The sequence below is a fragment of the Anomalospiza imberbis genome, chromosome 1 (assembly GCF_031753505.1).
Source record: "Anomalospiza imberbis isolate Cuckoo-Finch-1a 21T00152 chromosome 1, ASM3175350v1, whole genome shotgun sequence".
In the NCBI taxonomy this organism is placed as follows: Eukaryota; Metazoa; Chordata; class Aves; order Passeriformes; family Viduidae; genus Anomalospiza; species Anomalospiza imberbis.
In genome coordinates, this window is record NC_089681.1 from 82,714,894 (window position 1) to 82,734,530 (window position 19,637).

At 36.4% G+C, this 19,637-nt stretch overlaps 1 protein-coding gene across 5 annotated transcripts in view; it reads left to right on the forward strand.

Annotated features, from left to right (window-relative positions):
• Positions 1-19,637, forward strand: part of RELCH (RAB11 binding and LisH domain, coiled-coil and HEAT repeat containing) — a 77,051-nt gene that overhangs the window by 36,321 nt on the left and 21,093 nt on the right. For all 5 annotated transcript variants that reach the window (XR_011001435.1, XM_068197761.1, XM_068197745.1 and 2 more), the window contains 9 exons: positions 5,294-5,406; positions 9,376-9,466; positions 13,497-13,568; positions 14,367-14,507; positions 15,008-15,172; positions 15,857-16,004; positions 17,878-18,034; positions 18,574-18,697; positions 19,395-19,443. Coding sequence is in view for 4 of the 5 variants with exons in the window: in XM_068197761.1 (XP_068053862.1) it covers positions 5,294-5,406; positions 9,376-9,466; positions 13,497-13,568; positions 14,367-14,507; positions 15,008-15,172; positions 15,857-16,004; positions 17,878-18,034; positions 18,574-18,697; positions 19,395-19,443 (1,060 nt within the window). In the remaining variant the exon portion in view is untranslated. The remainder of the gene's footprint in view (positions 1-5,293; positions 5,407-9,375; positions 9,467-13,496; positions 13,569-14,366; positions 14,508-15,007; positions 15,173-15,856; positions 16,005-17,877; positions 18,035-18,573; positions 18,698-19,394; positions 19,444-19,637) is intronic.

The window sequence follows — 19,637 nt, forward strand, 5'->3', positions numbered from 1 at the left end:
TGTGTCAGATCTTGGCAGTATACTTGTTTGCTTCCAGGGGTTGTATCTGGCAGATTTCATTATGGATGGATATGGGTAAAGGTACATAAACCTGAGTTGCTGGGCATGAAAATTGTCAGTTGTCAATATTTTCTAGATGACCACTTTAATTTCACATTATATGAAAGAATAAAGAAATCCAAATGAACAATTACAATACTTTGTTACTCTGTAAATCTTAGATTGCAGTAGACTGCTATAGATTATGTTTCTAAAAAACAGGGGTAGTGTTGATTACAGCCTGTTTGCTGGTCCTTTTCTGGTACACCTACAGTGTTGGTTCTGGCTTGCAGGGCTGTTTTGTGCAGGGGGTGAGGATGCACATGAGACATAACCATTTTTAAGTCCTTTAGTTCCCTTCTCCTCGATAGGAGGGCCTAATGCAGTTTCCTTAGAGTAAAATAGCTCAGTCTCATAGAGTATCCTTTTCATCTCTAGTCTGAAAGCCAATGTCTTTCAACACTTTATCTGTAAAACTTAGACAGTTCATGGATGCAAGGAGTTGAATTTGATGTTTATTAATTGAATTACCAGCTTTTGTTGTATCACAAACTTTTTTATGTGTGTTTTCAAATACACAGTAGATACAGACAAGGAAGTACAAAGTTTTTTCACACCCACACCCTACTATTGATTCTTATGTAAAAGCATCCCTTTGGGATCTCAGAGGCTTACTTTGGATCCTGGAATAATAGTCTCACCCCACAGAGGCAATTAGAGCTGTGATTTTAATATTGGTAAGATTAGTAGCACAAAGTTTTGAGTAATGTATTTCATTTAATCCTATGATTATTTTTTTTCATTTTCAAACTAAAAGAATTAATTTGGAACTTTAAATACATTCTTGCCCAAGACATTCTCTATCAGTGGTTTGTTGGTACCTGCAGCTATTTCAGTTGCAGACAATAAGATTATTTCATTTTATTTACTTGTTGTCAGAAGCTAAGTTACAGAATAATTTTAACACAGTATTGGTTCACAATATAAGCATTGACTATTAAAGAAGATTAAAAGGCGCACATTAACAAAATTGATCGTGTCATCTGGTTTCTATATTGTTGCCTGCAATATTAATACATTAATATTTGGAACAACAAAAAATGTTATTTGAACCTACTGAAGTAACCAGTCTTGACACTTAACGCTAGTTAAATGTATTATTTGAGATAATTATTTTGCTTATGAACATTCCAACAAGAAGACAGTAATTAGTGAGAGCAATAAGAAGACTTGTTTGAATGTTTAGCAAAACATTGTTATTCTTAACAACACTGACAGAAAATTCCTTGCTGCCTGCTGAGATGCTCACTATATGATGCACTTTAACAAAAACCCAAAGTTCAGTATTTTGTTGTAATACTTTTATTATGTGGGAGGAACTGTAGGCATATAGTTTAGATGGTACTAATTACTATTAAAAAGCCATGTTCTTTTAACCATAATGAAGAGAGAGCTAATCCATATGACCATGTAAATGTTGCCTTTATATATAATTCAAATAGTGAATCCCTTTCAAAGATAATGGAACGAGTTGTTGTAAGTTAGTAAGAAGTTGTCCAGAGATACTGTGATGAGAAAAAATGTGTTTGTCTTTGGAGACACCTACATGGAGAGTTACAGAGAAGTAGAGCAGAGGGGAGATGGGCTGTTTCAGTTCTCCTGTGCATTGTGTTAGGTCAGCCTCAGAGCATTGTCTGTCAGTCACCTGTATGTACCTTCTCCCACAGTAAAACCAAAATTACTTCTTTCTCTCCGTTCTGCATCTGGGTAGCTCACAGGTATAAACTGCCTCAGATATGAATTTGGCTTTTCAATAGTAGAGGTGGGACCTATGACACATAATGTTGTATTGCATCAAGCTGCAAGTGCCAACAGTGTTATGATGTCAGTCTGCTTGGAATCTAATGGGAAAACAGTATCAAAGCTCTGAAGTCACTCTTCTTGCTATGGTCATGAGTCACTAGTCGCTCCTGTTGACTAACACCAACACAAACTATCAAAACTCATGTTCTGAACTCAAAGGCAAAAGAGAAAAGAAGGACTTGGGGATGAACTGGATCTTTAGGAAGGATCCCAAATTAAATAGAGGGACAGTTGTTGGGTTTTTTGAAACTTAAGTTCTTGCTTTATGACTGTCAGCACAAGTGGTATTCCTTCCCAAGGAATGCAGAGTGTTTCAAACAGCACTGGAAGTCCACACCTTGATTATTAATAATTATATAGAGTCTCCACAACCACGTTGTGAATTTTTCTCTTGAATCTAAACCACCAAATACTAGTCTTACCGTGTTTTATTGGAAAATTGCTACTTCCTATAGCTTCTCTGCTGGCTTCAAGAATGAAAAATCTGAGATTTGTAAAACAAATCTACATCAAAGGCATGACCCTTAGCAATAGGAAGAAATGAGCTCAAACGTGCCTGTAGGTTGGTTTTTTTTCTTAATGCTCCTGAATGTCCTGAGAAGAATCTGCCCTTAACAAGTTTTTGGGAGACTTCACTTGACCTGTTTCATGCCACTGTTGGGCAGTTTTGTTCTTCTTGTGCCAGTCCCCTTTGCTTCCAGTTTTACTTTCCTGTCCCTGAGGTCTTTAGGGAGCACAGAAAACACTGTTCAAGACTTCTCACTGTTTCTCCACTCCCGTTAATAGAAGGAACTGTAGAAGCCCTGATGCAGCGATGCAGAGAACACTCTCTTCTCCCATAGTATGCATGAGAGAATGTGACCAATGGACGAGAAAATACAGCTAATTCCATCAGCTATAATAACCAGCTTTCTGCAAGGTAAAGAACCAGCCTTGTATCTGCCCCATGTCAGTGCTGTTAGGTTACTCTTTAGCCTTTCAGACACAAGGCAGTAGTTTCTAGGTGAATATTCTCAGGGGTTTTCCTTTCATGCAGACTCAGCTGAAAAAGACAATGTTAACGTCTTTAAATTCCATAAGAAGCTTAAAAAAACCCCATCTCATGGTATTGCTTTAAAATCTAGCAGTAGTTCTGAGTAGAATGTTGAGATTTTTGATTAGGTACTCAAACATACTAAGGAAGTGAAATCAATGTGTTGGTTTCAACAGATGAGACAAAAATCCCATAAATGTCCCATTTCATGGAGCATATTCTTTGTGAAGTTTTTCATAGGAGTATTTAAGAATACTTGCAAAAGCAGTTGAATAATGTGAATTTAGAGTAGATTTCAGAAAGTTAGATTTCACTAAAGTAACAGATGTATATTTAGGTTTAAGTTTTTAAGTGAGCTTTATTCTTTATGGTAGTAAATTTGTTCTGTATCTACAAATTGCAATCCGATTTCCTATTTAAAAGATTTTAGTTTAATGTGTAAGTAGTGGTATTTAGAGTGGTGTTGATGTGGTATTATTTTAATAATATTTTTTCAAATCTTTTAAAATTAAAGCAGTGTTTGCAGGACAGAAAATTCAACGCAGTCCAAAAAAATAAGTTAAATAAGTTAAAGCCTCTGACTTCTCATAACTTTAAATGAGCAAAAATCTTAAGTAACCAGAAATAATGAGATCTAACATGTAGATTCTAGAGGGAAAGAAGCTCTCTGCTGAAGAAAGTTATTTAGTTCTTCATGCAATTTAATTTGTAAAGTTTCTTTAATGCAAGTCTTCAGATCATGTTATTTTGTGTTGTGCTACACTTACTTAAAAACAACCCCAGTTAATCTTAAAAGTATTTAAAAAATGGAAATGTTCAAAGTATTAAAATTTATTTTTCATTTCTCCTCTCCTTTTCAATTTTTTTGATTGATAGGTAGGATATTTCCATGTTGTCTCCTCTGTCATAAATTCCCTAATCTGCATCATAATTGAGTTAAATATTGCCAATACATCCTCCAGAATCACAGAATGTTAAAATACAGTATAGGTTGTGTCTTGGTCATCTTTGGAGATGGAAAACAGCACATCAAGTAGAATTCTTGTAAAATGAAAAAAAAAAAAAAGCTTGTCAGGAGTTGACTAGCTAGCTTAGGCACTGCTCAAAAATTGAGTCTTTTTCTATGTTTAATATAAATAGAGCTCCTGCTGTTTAGGAAAATACAGGTTGAGCAGTGAGGATGTTGTCAGTGGTGTTTCCACATGTCCACAAGAATATCATGATTAGGTCTCTTTGAATATCTGCAAGAAGAAATTTGCACCTCCCTGCAAAGTCATTCTAAACAACCACAGATTTTTCCAGGTTTTGTATAATTTCTCCTACTAACATTAGATGCATTTCCCACTGTCACCTGCTTATTTGTCACAATAATTCACAAAAAGTCTTTCTGCTGAAAATTATTCCAAAGTACACAGCAGGTGTGCAATGTGATCTCCAGATTACTTGCCCATGTTTTTTTCCAAACACTGATTTTTAATTTGTTCTTTTCCTGACCACCCAAGTGTGATGTTTCTGTTCCTAAGATATTAAATCACTTAAAAACTGTCTGGCTTCCAAATTCAGCTGGAGTAAAAGCTCACATCAACAAGGTCAAGGGAAGGGACTTCCAGACAATGTTTTAGAAACATATGTGTCTTCTGGGAATGAATACCATGAGCTTTGTAGGCATATTTAGAAAGGAGGAGGCCTTCACTATGAAGATCCTAATATTTTGTCTCTGTATTTTACACAGTATTTTCTTTGTAATTTATTCCTTTAAGGGGTTTTAATTGCTCCAAAAAGAAAATTCAGCTTCAGAGATCACTTTTGTATGGGGGAAAAAAAATCGTAGAACCTTTACAAAAATCAGATAATTGTCAGTCAACACAAAATCTGTCTGCAGTCACCTTTACCAATGTATTTCTCAATGTTTATTTTTTCAAACGTGTGCACAAAACTGTGTGGATGCTTAATTGGAAATTTTAATCTTTAACTCTGTGGCATTTTTTCATAGGAGCTTTATTCCATAGTTGTCTGTGGAGCTTCAGTTCAGTAGGTAGTGAAAACAATTGAAACCATGATTGTCCTCTAATTCTAGTTACAGGTGACCTGCATATGTTAATTGTAATCTTTGCAGAACTTTTCATATTATGTGCTGATTCTTCCCTGATTTTTCCTAGCAGGAAAATAATTCTGCCTTTTGTAGACTTTCACTTTCCTCAAGTCACTTTAAAAGATGTCAGGACTCCAAAGTATCTTTTCTAAGTGTTTTGATGTTATGTGATTTTAGATTTATCTTCTTAGTTTCTTTTGCAGTAAATGAATGTATACCCAAAGCAATTTTACTTTGTTGTTTTTCCCCTACCCACAACTTTTTAGGAATTGATCCCACTCATACTGTGTACAGCCTGCCTCCATCCTGAACCCAAAGAGAGAGATCAGCTTCTGCACATACTGTTCAATTTGATCAAACGACCAGACGATGAGCAAAGGTGTGTTTGCGCTTGTGTGATATGGGACAAGCAGGAACTCTTTTCTCTGTGCAAGCAGCAGAACTAGTAAAGATTGGATATTATTGAGTGGTATTAAAAAAGCTTTGTTTAAGCTGGTGTTTTGCTTATATAGTGTTGACAAATTTATGCCAAGTTCAGGACTTTCCATTTCCATGACCTAGTTACTGAAATGTAAGAATGTGCTTGTAAGCTACGGTGTAATTTCAGTTCCTTTTTCTGTTTAAAGGTGAAATTTAAACTGTTTTGTTAAAATGATCTTTAACATCATAATTCTTAGCACTGGTTGATGTAGAAATCAAAATAGCTTTTTTTTTTAAACCTTAGTGATCTACATGTTTGTTCAGATGACCACCACATTTCTTTGGAGAAAATAGGGCTCTTTCTACATATGGCTTATTACTATGGTAGCAATAAAAAATTCAGAAGAACGTAGCAGTCATCTAGGTCTGACAAGTGTTAAGGACTTTGTTTCATTTTGGTTAAGCTTCTGAAACAAATTACACCTTTTATTCTATAAAAGTAATTCTTCACTAGTGCTCAGAAAATCTGACTTTGTACTGATCTTGATGAGAATATCCTTAAGGTTGAAAGACAGTACCCAAGCTGGTATGTTTCCTTCTCTTAGCTGTGGAATGACTTTTCATGTTCGATCTGTAGCTCTTTCCATTATTTTCATTAGAGATGTTGTGGAAAGCATCTGTATCTATTGTTGTTCCAGGCTGTCTTCAGACAAAACAGGCTTTATGAAATAGGTGGAAAGCATTTCTTTTGGAGACTCTCCAAAACTGAAGTGTTCAGGCATCTTTCTAACTGTTCTCATGGTAAAATTTAGAGATTAAGTATAATTGAAAGCCATGGTTTTGGAGACCAAAAAAAAAAAAAAAGATTAAATAAACAAAAGCAACTTGTAGCATAGTGGCAGCATGCAGATTGAAATTACAAAGAGATGCAGTCTAGGTTCTACTTCAGAGTCATTAGAAATCTGCTTCTGAAATGTGTTGAATGTCCCATGTGGATTGAGAAGCTAAAGTAATTTGTGGCTGAAGGGGAGGGAAATTGCATGTCACTTGGAGGCTCTTGTGATTAATTTGTTAAAGGATTGGTGGTTTATCAAGTAGACTTTTCATATCCCCCTATAGGTGCATTAGGTATGGCTTTTCCACTAGTTAAGAAGGAAGAAAAAGCTTTTTTTCCTTGAATTTGTTCAATCTTTATTGTGAATTAGAGATTTATATATAAAAATAAATTGTTTCCGTGAGAAATCTGGGAAAAAGAGTCTGCCATAAACTCTAGGACAAAGCATGCATATGCATAGTATACATTTGCACACATAGAAGTAATAGTTGCTTCTAAAGGTGCCATAACCTGATGGAAAACCTATTAAGATTTCATTAAATAAAAGAGATTCTGAATAGTAATTAAATAGAACATACTTTTTCAGAATTAAAGGGGGGTTATATTTATAGATTTGTATGGAAGTGTATTGTGCATGCTTTGTTTTTATCTACGTACATTTAAATAATATTTTAACAGTCTTGTGCAATATGAAGTGAGAAAAGACATTCAGGTTTAGTCGCCAGACCGATGAGGTAAATTATCCCTTGTTACTTGTCTACCTTCTACTGTACTGTACAGGCCTACTGCATTGTATCTTGATGTAGCAGCTGATTAGTTGACATTTTTAATTTACTAAATGCAAGAGACTGAAATGTGACATTGCATTTCTAAGAATGAACCCATTAAAATAATTATATTGTTTTGCAATATCAAATATCGGAAGTATGTTAACAGTGAAGCACAAGGCCTGGATTATACCTCTTGCTCATGGGAGATGCTTTTTGGTGCTTGGTATATTTCTGTACTCTTGTACACTAACATGATCTTTAACAAGGCCACTTTTATCCTCATGGCTTTGCTCATTAATGTCCTATTCAACTTTTAAAAATGCCTATCAAATTCTCTTCTGCAAAGGAAAAATATGTGTTCACATAACCTCCTTTTTCTACAATTATGTTAGCTTTGGAGGCTGAGTCATGACGAAGTGAGATTAATGTTTGACTCTAATAGGACAAGATTAAAACATTGCTTCAAACACCTCTTATTCAGATCCTTAAAACTTTCCTTTCCCTGAAATGCTGACTGTTATGATATGCTGTTAAAATGGCTGCAGTAGAATATTTAAAACCTTATTTTAAAATATTTTTGAAATATCTTCAAATTCTCATCTTGGTAGGCAGGGCAAAAATAAATCTGACTTAATTTTGAGATTTCATGGAACTTTTTAAAAAATATTTTATTTAAGAAAAAGTATTTTGTTTTGTCCCATTTATAATGCAGAAAACTTCAAGTGATTACTGTGTTCTGCTATTTTCTAATGTCTTAAAAATATATATTATCTTGTCCAGTTCTGTGATTAGGTGCAGTGTACAGAACCAAAGACAGTCATTCAAATGCCTATTTTGTTTGCAGTAGAACTGTGAGTTACCACAGACTTTTGTCTCCGTATTGCTATCAGCTGTTGATTTCTTGAGTCTTATAGAATCATTTTTGTTTTCTCCCTACTTTTTACCTTAGTCAAAGGCTTAGTTCTCTGAATGTGGTAGAGAGGTAAAAAACCCAAACACACACAACATTAAAGAGCTTACTCTGACTGTTGGCATAAAGAATGCTGGGATAAAAAAAACCCAAACTTTTTGATAGGATCTTTCTCCTAAAAAATTCTTAAGGTGAGTGAGTCTTTTTTTGATGGAGTATGTTCTCTAAGGGGTTAAAAGATAACCAGCAGAATCTCTGCCTTTCAACCTTAAGGGGATGCTATTGGTACAGAAAATATTTAGGAGTCTAGACATGACACTAAAATGGTAACAAATTAATTCTGGCTTACATTTGACAGAGGAATAATAATAAACTCTGAGTGGTGTCCTAATCTTACTGAGGAGGTGATGAAATTGAATCCATGTCCATGCATTGTCATTTGAAACTGAGTATTTAATAATTCATGTAGGCTCTTAAGGTAAATAGAATTGGTGAATTGCATGCAAAGTTGGTACTATTCCAATCCTATCAACAGGAAAACTAGAAGTAAAAACATCCTAGCAAGATAGCACTCATTAAATAAAATATCACAAATGACAATTTAGTACAATCTTACTGAAATTTTATATATACCTCTGTGCCTATAAAATTGTTGCTACAATGGCAATTTCTTGCAAACTAATGAAAGGTAAAGTATAAGAATATGAATACAAATAACAGGTGGTCATAGATCCTACCGGTTGATTACTTGCTTTCATTTTTTAGTGGGCTTTAGAAGATTTCTCACGAGTGAAGTCCAGTATTTTGTGAGAGATGACTGTAACTTGCATGTTAGAATGTTGCAAAACTCTATCATAAAAGAAATAAGCTGCTTGCTCTGAAGAAAGTTCATTAAATCTTGCAAATGCTTGTAAATAAAATCAATTTACTTCAGTGAAATACTGATGGTGTGATAGTATTAGGTAATTATGATAGTAATTAGGTAAACTTTTACTGCCTGGTGGTATTCAGTACTAAGAATTAAATGAGAGATTTAGTCAGAGACTCCCAATCTCAGATTTTAGAAAATCAGAAATACTCAAATCAGAGATTCTCAGACTGGATATGGAGTTGAGGATCTGCAAGATTTTGGAAAAGGCATTCTGAATATAAAACAAGGTAAAATCATAGAACAGTTTGGGTTGGAAAGGATGTTTGAAGGTCATGGAAGCAAATCCCCACCCTGCAATGAGCAGGGATATTAGTGACTTTCAATTTAATATTTAGTCTTTAAGTCAATACAGATGGTGTGAAATCTTGACTGCAGAAAACTACCTATTGCCTGTCAGCTTATGCTTTTCCTAACTTAAAGAATATGTGTTCTATTTTATAAAACTTTATAAACAGGTTAAAGCTTTACATTTATATTTTCAGACAGATGATACTCACTGGGTGCGTGGCATTTGCCCGACATGTTGGACCAACACGTGTAGAAGCTGAACTTTTACCACAGTGTTGGGAGCAGGTAACTGATTAGCGTTTGCTTTATGCTCCAAAATCAGTTAAAAGTTCATAAATTTGAGTTTTACTTGTTCGAGGGAGAGGTTTTGGGATTGGTTCTCAGAAAGATATTGGGATGCTCTTTGTTCTCATCATATATATTTTTATGTAAGATAAAAACACCTCAGAAGCAGAAACCTTACTAAAGACTATCTGGAGAGATTTTAGTTACCTGCTTGTACCTGAATAAGCTTGTTATATTGAAGTGTAGATAAGCCCATGTTCATCATCAGTGTTGTGTAATATATTGCTAGGTGGGTACCTTTATAATTTTTACTCTGCCTTCCAGCCTGTTGGAAATTCAAAGGTTTTATTTGCTGTTTTTTTTAATGTTCTGTTAAGTCCCTGGAGCAGTGTCCCTAAACCAGCTAGTTTAAATTCTTAAACAGACAATCAAAGACCAGAGTACTCATAAGCACGTCTCTCATAGGTGGGCACCTGTGAGATGAGCCTGAAGTTTACATGTCATTTGTAGAATCAGTGATCTTTTTCACAGATACTCCAAATTAATAGAAATAACTGAACAACCAAATAGAAAATGTTTTTACTGTTTCATCTGATGCATGGAAGCAAAACAGCATGAGTTCAGGTGAAAATCTGTTGTATTTTCCTACCACGTTGAAGGAAAGGGAGTTCATCATTGCCTGAAAAGACAATGAATAACTAAGCCATGACAGAGTGGGAATGCCTGCTTTGATGGCAGAGTCTTTCTGGTCTGGTAGTTTTCTACTGTTCCTTGCATAATACAGCAGTCTGTGTTTCACAATGAAGTCTAAGCTTTAATAGCCTTAATGCTTTCTGACAGTAGAAGTACGAATTATATGCAGCATTCGTGCTTGTTGTGAATGACTGATGTAGCTGTTGATTAAGTGAAGGTCTCATGACAGTAGTAGTTTGAAAGGAGCCATACAAAGAATTCTGTATTTTTGCCTAATTTTGTAAGCAACATTTTGTTTTCTTAGTCCTCATGAAACTGTGCTTGAAAAAAACTATCTCACCTCAGTAAGAGCACATTTTTGTAATCCACTTCTTTCTAATTGCTGATGCAAAAGAGAAATGAGTCCAATTGTACAAGTACAGCATATCAGACTGCCAAGTCATATGGCATAGTGCACTTACTTAATGCAGTTTGCCAGACTTTGTTTGGCAGTACTGGAACCAGGTCATTATTTTCTCCAGCGAAATACCAGCTGAGTCTTACTGTCACAAGTCTTGAGTTTGTAGAAGGAACTCTAGTATAGACATAATTTTCTATTTTTTGCAGTAGATGTATAAATCATGAAAAGGATTCATGCTCTTGGTCTCCAATCAAAATCTGTTCACAGATGCGAAGGACTGGGCCCTCAGGAAATTCATCCTTTTCTTTGATACATTGTGGAGCTCAGTTATCAGGCTAGTCTTTTTAAACTCTCTACCTGCTCTTTTGCTGGTAAAAATTTGGGAACTAACTCAGTTTAGTTTAAGGCTCTGTGCATGCTAAAAGGGTCACTCAAAACTAGTGACGAGTTATTGGCTTCTAAAATTGGAATACTGCTTACTAAAGACAAAAGGAAAAGAAATCATAATAAACATTTTAGTTACATTTAGTTTCCAAGGGCTACTCATTTTCTGTGAACAGAAACCTGATAGACATTTTGGTCTTTTTTCCTCCAAAATGTCTTTGCAATATAGGGGTGATATTCATATTGCTATGCCAGACCACCTAAACCAGCTGAAACTAGTCACTGCTGTTTCCCTCAGGTAGGCAGAGCTCCAGAAGATGATGTGTGTCTCTGCTGCCTGAGGGGAATTTGCATTTAAAAAGATGGTACATAAGTAAAAGATTTTAAAGACTAATAAAGAAGTTAGGGTTGGAAGGGACCTTAAAGACCATTAGCTCCAAGCCCCATCCGACCTGGCCTTGAACACTTCCTGGGATGGGGCATCCACAGCTTCTCTGGGCAGCTTCTTCCAGTGCCTCACCACCTTCACAGCCTAGTAGGTTTTAAAGCAGCCTCTTACTTGTCCATAATATTTTTCATCTATGAAATCTCTGTACTTAAAAAAATTATTGCAGGTGCTCTGCTGATGAATGAATGCAAAATAATGATAGACACACTCAGAGAACATTCTCCCATGCCTGAGACCTCAGTTTAGTCCTGAAGCTTATGATTTGTTAATTTAAGTCTCTTTAAAATCATGTTTTCCACAATTGATTCTTGACAGTTCTCAATAATTTCATACCAGAGCAGTCTGAGTCAGGCATCATTGTTGAGTGTGCCGAGCCAGTCATCCCAGAAAGTTGTCAGGTTGGTTGTGTCGTTTTTTTCTATGTAAATACACGCTGGCTATTTCCAGCCACCTTCTTGTCCTTCAGATGTTTGGAAATACTTTGTAAGGCCGATTGCTCCAACACCTTCCCAGGAGCTGGTGTGAGGCAGACTGGCCTGTGTTTTACTGGGTTCTCTGTCTTGCCTTTCCTGAGGATAGCAGTGACATTTGCTTTCATCCAGTCCTCAGGAACTTCTCCCATTGCCACAACATTTTGTTAATTGTCAGGAATGTTCTTGGAACTACATCAGCCAGATCCCTGAGCACTCATGGGTACATCCCCATCAGGGCCCAAAGACTAGTGTACATCCAATTTCTTCGAATATTTCCTGGCCTGCTAGTTTCTGCCCAAGGTCCTCCTTGTGCCAGAATTTGGCATGGATTTTAGGGACCTCAGACTACCGAAGGGCAAGTCTTTCAAGATAGAGACAAAGAAGGCAGTGAGTACTTTGGTCTTTTTTCATGGTGAGATGGCTGCCTCACCAAGGCTATACAGTACATAGCAAGAAAGAAACAGTTGCACCAAATGCTTCATATCCTCTTTTATCTGACAGCATCAAAAAATTCACATTTTACTCTCAGCGTGTTAGCATAGACTTTTTTATTCACAAAGTATTGAAGCGCTTCTAGTTTCATTGTACAGCTATTACACGAACCGCTAAATCTGGCTCCACCAGAATGCACACTTGATTCTGAAGGGTCAATAATAAATATTAAATTTGTAAGGCAGAATTTCCAAGCAACTTTTGAGTAGAAAGGGGAAATATCACAGGATCAAGTGATTCTTGGTAATATGAATTTTTTTAGAGGTGTGACACATTTATGCTGGACTTGAGAGTTGAACTTTAATAGATTGCAAATGTGTTTAGGCTTCTACAGGTGTCTTCTTTTGACTGATTGCTCAGCAAGACCTAGGCAGCTCTGCTACACTGCTTGGCTCAGAGCACTAGAGGGCACTTGTGCAGCTTTTGGAGAAACAGTGCTCCTGAAAGACTTCATAAGACAAAGTATTTAATGTCATGCCAGTTCAGGAGTTATGCAGATTCTTTAGAGTACAGCAGGCTACACGCTGCTTTCCTTTTTATTGCATATATATACATGCTTCTTATATACATATGGGCTTCTCTGACTCTTTCCCTACTATAAGCTACGTCTTACAGGACAACTGCCTCACTTTTATGCCTCAGTGCAAGAATTTGAGGCTGCCTAGTACCCAGCTGCAACTTCTGTGAGATAAATCAGTGTTTATTGAGGAGGTGCATGTCGCTGTGGAGCAGGACGGGAATGAGAAGACTCCAAGTCAAAGGCTAGAGAATGAACTCCGATTTATTTCAAATGCAGCGCTCTATTTATAGAGAACGTCGTGCAGACTAATTTCATTGGTCTTAGAGTAAAAACATCTCACACCATTGGTGTGCAGTGAATGAAGCACGGTGGCAGAACATATCTATAAACAATGTGAACAACAAGATAGATTAGAGAATTATTTACATTCTTTCCCAACCGTCTCCCAGGTTCTCGCCTGGTTAGAAAACCTTCTCTTTTTCTCTCTGACTGAACTGAGAATAGCCACAGGTGCAGACATACCTCTCTAACAGGGTGTGCACCCCTCTGCAGTTCATTCTAAGCACATTTTGAATCCTAGTTACTGCAAAGCAAATAGTCCATCTGTTTCTCTTTACCAGATCAACCACAAATACCCAGAGCGACGGCTACTAGTAGCAGAATCCTGTGGAGCTCTAGCACCTTACCTTCCAGTAAGTATTAATAGACTCCAAATACCTGCTAGGGAAAGCAAGGGAAAAATCTGATGCATGATGTAAGCATCCTCTATAATTTTAAATATTACCAAGTGTGTATGTTATGCATAGACAGTCACATTGACTTTTACTTTATATCACACATGAAATTCACTAAGTCGCTTTAAAAAGGAGATAGTTTGTTATGAAGAAATACAGGTTAATCTAGCTATAAAATGTTTCTAAAAACAATATGAATATTCATTTCAGTAAAAATCAGGTAAATAAAAGATAGTTAGGATCAATTAAGGAAACAATCTATGAAAAAGGAATTGGCACCCAACTGTAGCATTCTTCGGACACTGTGGAATGTTACATCAAGAGTGCTGCCAGTTAGAAGAAGCAGTGAAATTATGTCAGTGGTAAACTAGAATTTGAAGCTTCAGAGAAAGGATCAGGGGAGGGAACTTAAATTAAAACCCAGTTTCTCCAATTTAGCAATGCAGTGATTACTTAAAGTCTAGGCCTATAGTAGTTTTACTGCTGTTAGTTATTTTTGGTTCCATGCGAATGAAAGGACCTTAGTTCTGTGCTTAGTAGGACAAACGCCTTTTTAATGAAGCTACTGACATTTTATATTCATTCATCTTCCGTTGTGAAAGCTGAACATGTAATATTAATAAAGGAGTTTATTGTTGGAGGAAGGGATTTTGTTTGTGAGCACTAATAGAAGTGGAAACTTTTTATTACAGTTGATACAAACCCACATTTCTTGTTTCATTTGCTTTAATAAATTTGTTTCTCATTTACAAACAGAAAGAAATTCGTAGTTCATTAGTACTTTCCATGCTGCAACAAATGCTAATGGAAGATAAGGCAGATCTGGTACGAGAAGCTGTGATCAAAAGCCTTGGCATCATTATGGGCTATATTGATGATCCAGATAAATATCAACAGGTATAATTTGGTTTGGGTTCTGTATGTGTAAAATGCTTTCCATAAATATTTCATAAATAATGAATGGAGTTGTATAATAATAGCGGGTTGTTTCAATTCCTGCATTTTTATTAATTCTTTCCAGATATTTTTAAAATTTGATTATTTATATGTATGTTGATTTACTATATCACCAAGACAAAACAGAAAAACTACAAGTAGCCTTAGAATTTCAGGTGTAAGCCTTATACAGAAGCTGCTCTAATAGTTCATTATTTGCCTTTAAGAACATACCACTTCACTGCCCATCTGATATTATTAGCCAGTTTGGCATCATCACTTACTAAAACAGATTCATTTGCTACAACAAAGCCTATGTGTAGTTCAGCTTAATGCTGCCCAATAATGTTTCAAATAAGTGAAAATAAAGAACTTTTCTCTTTGAGTTTTTGAAGACAGAGTGGTAAAATGTGTGTATCAGTTTTTGGGAAATAATTGCATTCTTTGCTGTCTTTTACCAGGGTTTTGAACTGCTGCTTTCAGCTTTAGGAGACCCTTCAGAGCGTGTGGTTAGTGCAACACATCAGGTATTTTTACCTGCTTATGCTGCCTGGACAACAGAACTGGGAAATTTACAGTTCCATCTTATACCTACGCTGCTTAATAAAATTGAAAAATTGCTCAGGGTATGTCCTCAGCTGTTTCTGCCTTGGAGAATTTTCTTTGTATTCTTTACTTGTACTTTGGAAGAAGGAAAAAAAAACAAGAAAAAACACCAAACCTCCCACAAACTAAATATACTCTTCTTTAATACTGTTTTGTTTTATAGCCTGATAGCATTTGCCCATGTTTAAATTGTGTAGGTTTTGTTAAACTGCAGTTTTTATTAAATAAGTAAGGAAAGTAGATTTGAGTGATTAAGTTAGGTAATTTCCAGTTATGATCCAGTTTGCACATTTTGTTTGATAGATATCTCAAAAGTTCTGGAAAAATTGTGTACCTCATAACTATCTAACACACTGACAGAAGATACTTGCTCTCAGAGTACAGGTGACTTGTTTATTCAGTTGAGATGCCTTGGTCTCTGAGGCAAAGGATCCACATTTCCAAAATGTGCTGAAAAATGTTCTTTCAAAATATCAGTCTGTTCATCAGCATGAGCTGCTAAATGCCAAGGCTATATTGCCTGAATCTTTTGAGTAGAGGTGACTTAAGCAAAATATGCTTATGATTAGGCTAAATTGCTTTATAATTAGTGTGTCTGGGTAGAAGCTCATCACAGATGTATTGATGCCTTGCCAGGGAATACATGCCTAAGTAACTTGGAAGCTTTCAGTTTGGCTGACCTGTTCATGCCTTGTTTGTTTCAGGAAGGAGAACATGGCTTGGATGAACATAAGCTCCACATGTATCTGTCCGCCCTGCAGTCATTGATTCCTTCGCTGTTTGCACTGGTGCTACAGAATGCACCTTTTACAAGCAAGGCTAAACTTCAGGGAGAAGTACCACAAATAGAAGGTAATTTTTTTATTTCTGTTACGTTGATTTATTTTATATTGGTCCGCATTAGTAAATTCTTAAGTAATGCTTCCTTTTTTCATCTCTTGCTATGCTTGAGATACCTGATTATCACAAAAAAACTTCTGTTTTTCTCTACTTCTTATAAGAAGCTTTTAGAAAGCAAAGCAGTTTTAACTGTATTTCCTAAGGGTTTCTAAAGAATTTATTTTCATTAATAGCCAATAATAGCTCAGGAAGGCTGGCCTCATATTCAGTTAATTCTTACAAATATATGGAGTGGGAAAAACACAGCATAATGCAGCATCACCATCTGTTACCTATCTGTGTAATATCCTAGAAGCCCATCCCATCCCTGGAAGTGTTCAAGGGCCAGGTTGGTGGAGCTCTGAGCAGCCTGGTCTAGTGGAAGGTGTCCCTGCCCGTGGTAGTAGAGTTGGAACTAAGTGATCTTTAAGGTGCCTTCCAACCCAAACCATTCTAGGACTGAATGGCCTCATGGTGAAGTTGTCCTTAGATCAGCAAACCTAGCCTGTGGAGTGTTTTCTACTGTTGCAAACATTATTGGTAACACCTGCCACATGCTGATAATAGTGCTGTGTGTGAAGATGCAAAGAAAGAGTAACAAAGGAGAATTTGGAAAGTAGCTAGTGGTACCTTACTGTCTGATACTCCTTTGAAAATGGATGCCATGGTAAGGCTCATCTGTCTGACTTGAGTAATTTGAAGATGAGCAGTTTTTCACTGAGTGGTTACTACTTAAATAACAAATTCAAAAATTTCAGGTTTCAGCCTAGTCTTCTCCAGGCTGAACAAGCACAGCTCTTTCAGCCTTTCTGCCTAGGAAAGGTACTCTGTCTTTTTGTTCACACTTTTGTAGCCACCTTTGGGACTTGGTCCAGTAGGTCCATGTCTTTCCTGTGCTGGGGACCCCAGAGCTGAATGCAGCACTCCAAGTGGAGTCTCATGAGAGAGAAGCAGAGGGCTAGAATCACCTTCCTCATCCTGCTGGCCACGCTGTTTTGGATGCAGCCCAGGATAGTGTTGGTTTTCTGGTCTGCGAGCAAATATTGCTGGGTCATGTCCAGTTTTATCATTGACCAGCACCCCCAGGTCTGCTCTCAATCCCTTCATATCCCCCAGCCTGCATTGCCCTGACCCAGGTGCAGCACCTTGTACTTGGCCTTGTTGAGCCTCATGAGATTCCCATTTCTCAAGCTTATCCAGGTCCTTCTGGATAGCATCCTGTCCCTTAGGTGTGTCACTGCACCACTAGCTTGGTGTCATCTGCAAACTTACCAAAGGTGTACTCGATCCCTTTGTCTGTGTCATTAGTAAAGACAGTGAACACTACTGCTCCCAGCATGGACCCCTGAGAGACACAACTTGTCACTGATGTCCATCTGGACTTTAAGGCCTTGACCACTATCCTCAAGGTGTGAGCGTGCATTCCTCATTCACTGAAAAGCTGATCCATCAGATTCATATTTCTCCAGTTTAGAGAGGATGTTTTGGGAGACTGTCAGAGGCCTTAGAGCAGTCCAGATAGGTGACATCTGTAGCTCTTCCATGTTCACAGATGTAGTCACTCCGTCCTAGAGGACCACTTGGTTGTTCAGGCAGGGTTTGACCTTGGTCAAGCTATGCTGGCAATAATAATAACATAATCTCCCTTTATTTTCTCTTTTTAATGGAGGGTTACACAATCTCTTCAGAGATTATTTTAACTCACTGATTTTTAAAAATCAAATTGATAACCTTATAGAGAAGGCACTTAATGAGTTTCACAGTTTCTTAGCTGTTGTTTCTGACATCACCTCCGTGGTATTTTCATCTTCTTTCGTTCATGGTTGCTTTTTCTCTGTTATTACAGTCACTAGGTTTCCCCGACCTGTGTCGCCTCTTCAGGACGTTGCCGTCATCATTGGAAGCCGCGAACAATTGGCAGTGCTGTTGCAACTGTACGATCATCAGCTAGAACATGAAGGCACCACAGGCTGGGAGACTCTGCTATGGGTAGTCAATCAGCTGTGAGTTAATTTGTGTCTTAGGATACCTAATTTTAAAATGTGTCAAAATTAATAGTTCTTAAGCATGGTCATGTTTAACAGTTACTGAATATAAGAATGCTAAGAATGATTGCATTTGAGAATTACTAAAGAGGAAAACTTAATTTATTTTAGGCATTTTAATTTTCATGTTGAATTGCCTTTGATTTTATTCAGAAAATATCAAGTCTAGCAGAACATGTAGTTAACTCTTTGCTCTGAAAAGTTGTTGCTTCTATTTTTGCATCGGTATAGTCAATTGTCTTGTGAAGTAAAGATTGTTGTATTCTGACTATCTCATGATAGCAACAGATGTTTGAAAATATGGGTCAGACTTTTCTGCCACATAAACCTTTGCTTTCTTCATGGGTCAGGAACTGTACAAAACATGTCGCTAATTTTATTAGAACCAGTCATGCTCTGTGTGTGCATGTATTTATTAATATAAGCAATAAATGTATACACATATAAATGGACAAAAGTAAAAAGTGTTTAATATCCTTTTGTTTCCTGATTTTTAGGCTACCACAGCTTATAGAAATAGTTGGCAAGATCAATGTAGCATCAACTGCCTGTGTCCATGAATTCTCTAGATTTTTCTGGAGACTTTGTAGGACATTTGGGAAAATTTTTACAAACACTAAGGTAAGATATTACTTTAAATATTCTACATACTTGGTAACGTATATTCTCTATATTTACGGTATGTTGGAACAGCCACAATTTGTGACCATTTATATTTTCATGTCACATTGATGTTTTTCCATAAGTACATTTAAACCTGCTAGTTTTAGAGCTCTCTTTGTGTCCTTTTCTGGTTTTGGTAATTTTGCCCAACCAGGGACAATTTTTTTTTAAACTATATTCTTCATATTCCCTTTGTGAATGACAGCGAGAGTAGGAGAGATTCTGATTATTTAACAACTTTCTTTCTTCAGAGCAGCATACTGTTCACTTTTTGCAGAGTACATAAGATCTCCAGCTTTACTTGATTAAAAAATTTGAAGTTGATGCCTTCCCAGTCTGAAATATTTTCTGTAGGTGATATCGAAACATTTTTATCAAGGAATTCTATAATTTTTCTCAATAAAATAACTTCTGAATAAAGTTTAAGAATACTTCAAGGGAAATTGTCAAACATGAGAGGGTTACCTGAAGATAAAACTCTGTTAGCAGTCCATGCTACCTGCAGAAAGATGATTGTTGTTGTTTTGTTTTGGGGAATTTTTTTTTTTTGGTCTTTGTTTTGCAATTCTTTTTATTTTTCTGTGTTTATTGACATTGGTAACAGGTCAATTACCATTGACCAATTCTTACATGGGATTCATCATCCTTTACATAGGTAAAACCACAGTTCCAGGAAATTTTAAGACTGTCTGAGGAAAACATAGGTAAGTAGATTTTACTGAAATAAATTGATCTTAACTGCAACAGGAAAAAAAACTTTCATTCTCTTGTTCAAGTAACATTGTCAGGCTGCATTTCTCAAATTTGTCATCTTTGTGAAATGTTGAAAAATCTAGTCTTAATCTGAATGGAACACTCTGAAGTTGTAGATTGTGTGTAAGGTAAAAAAACTCAAATC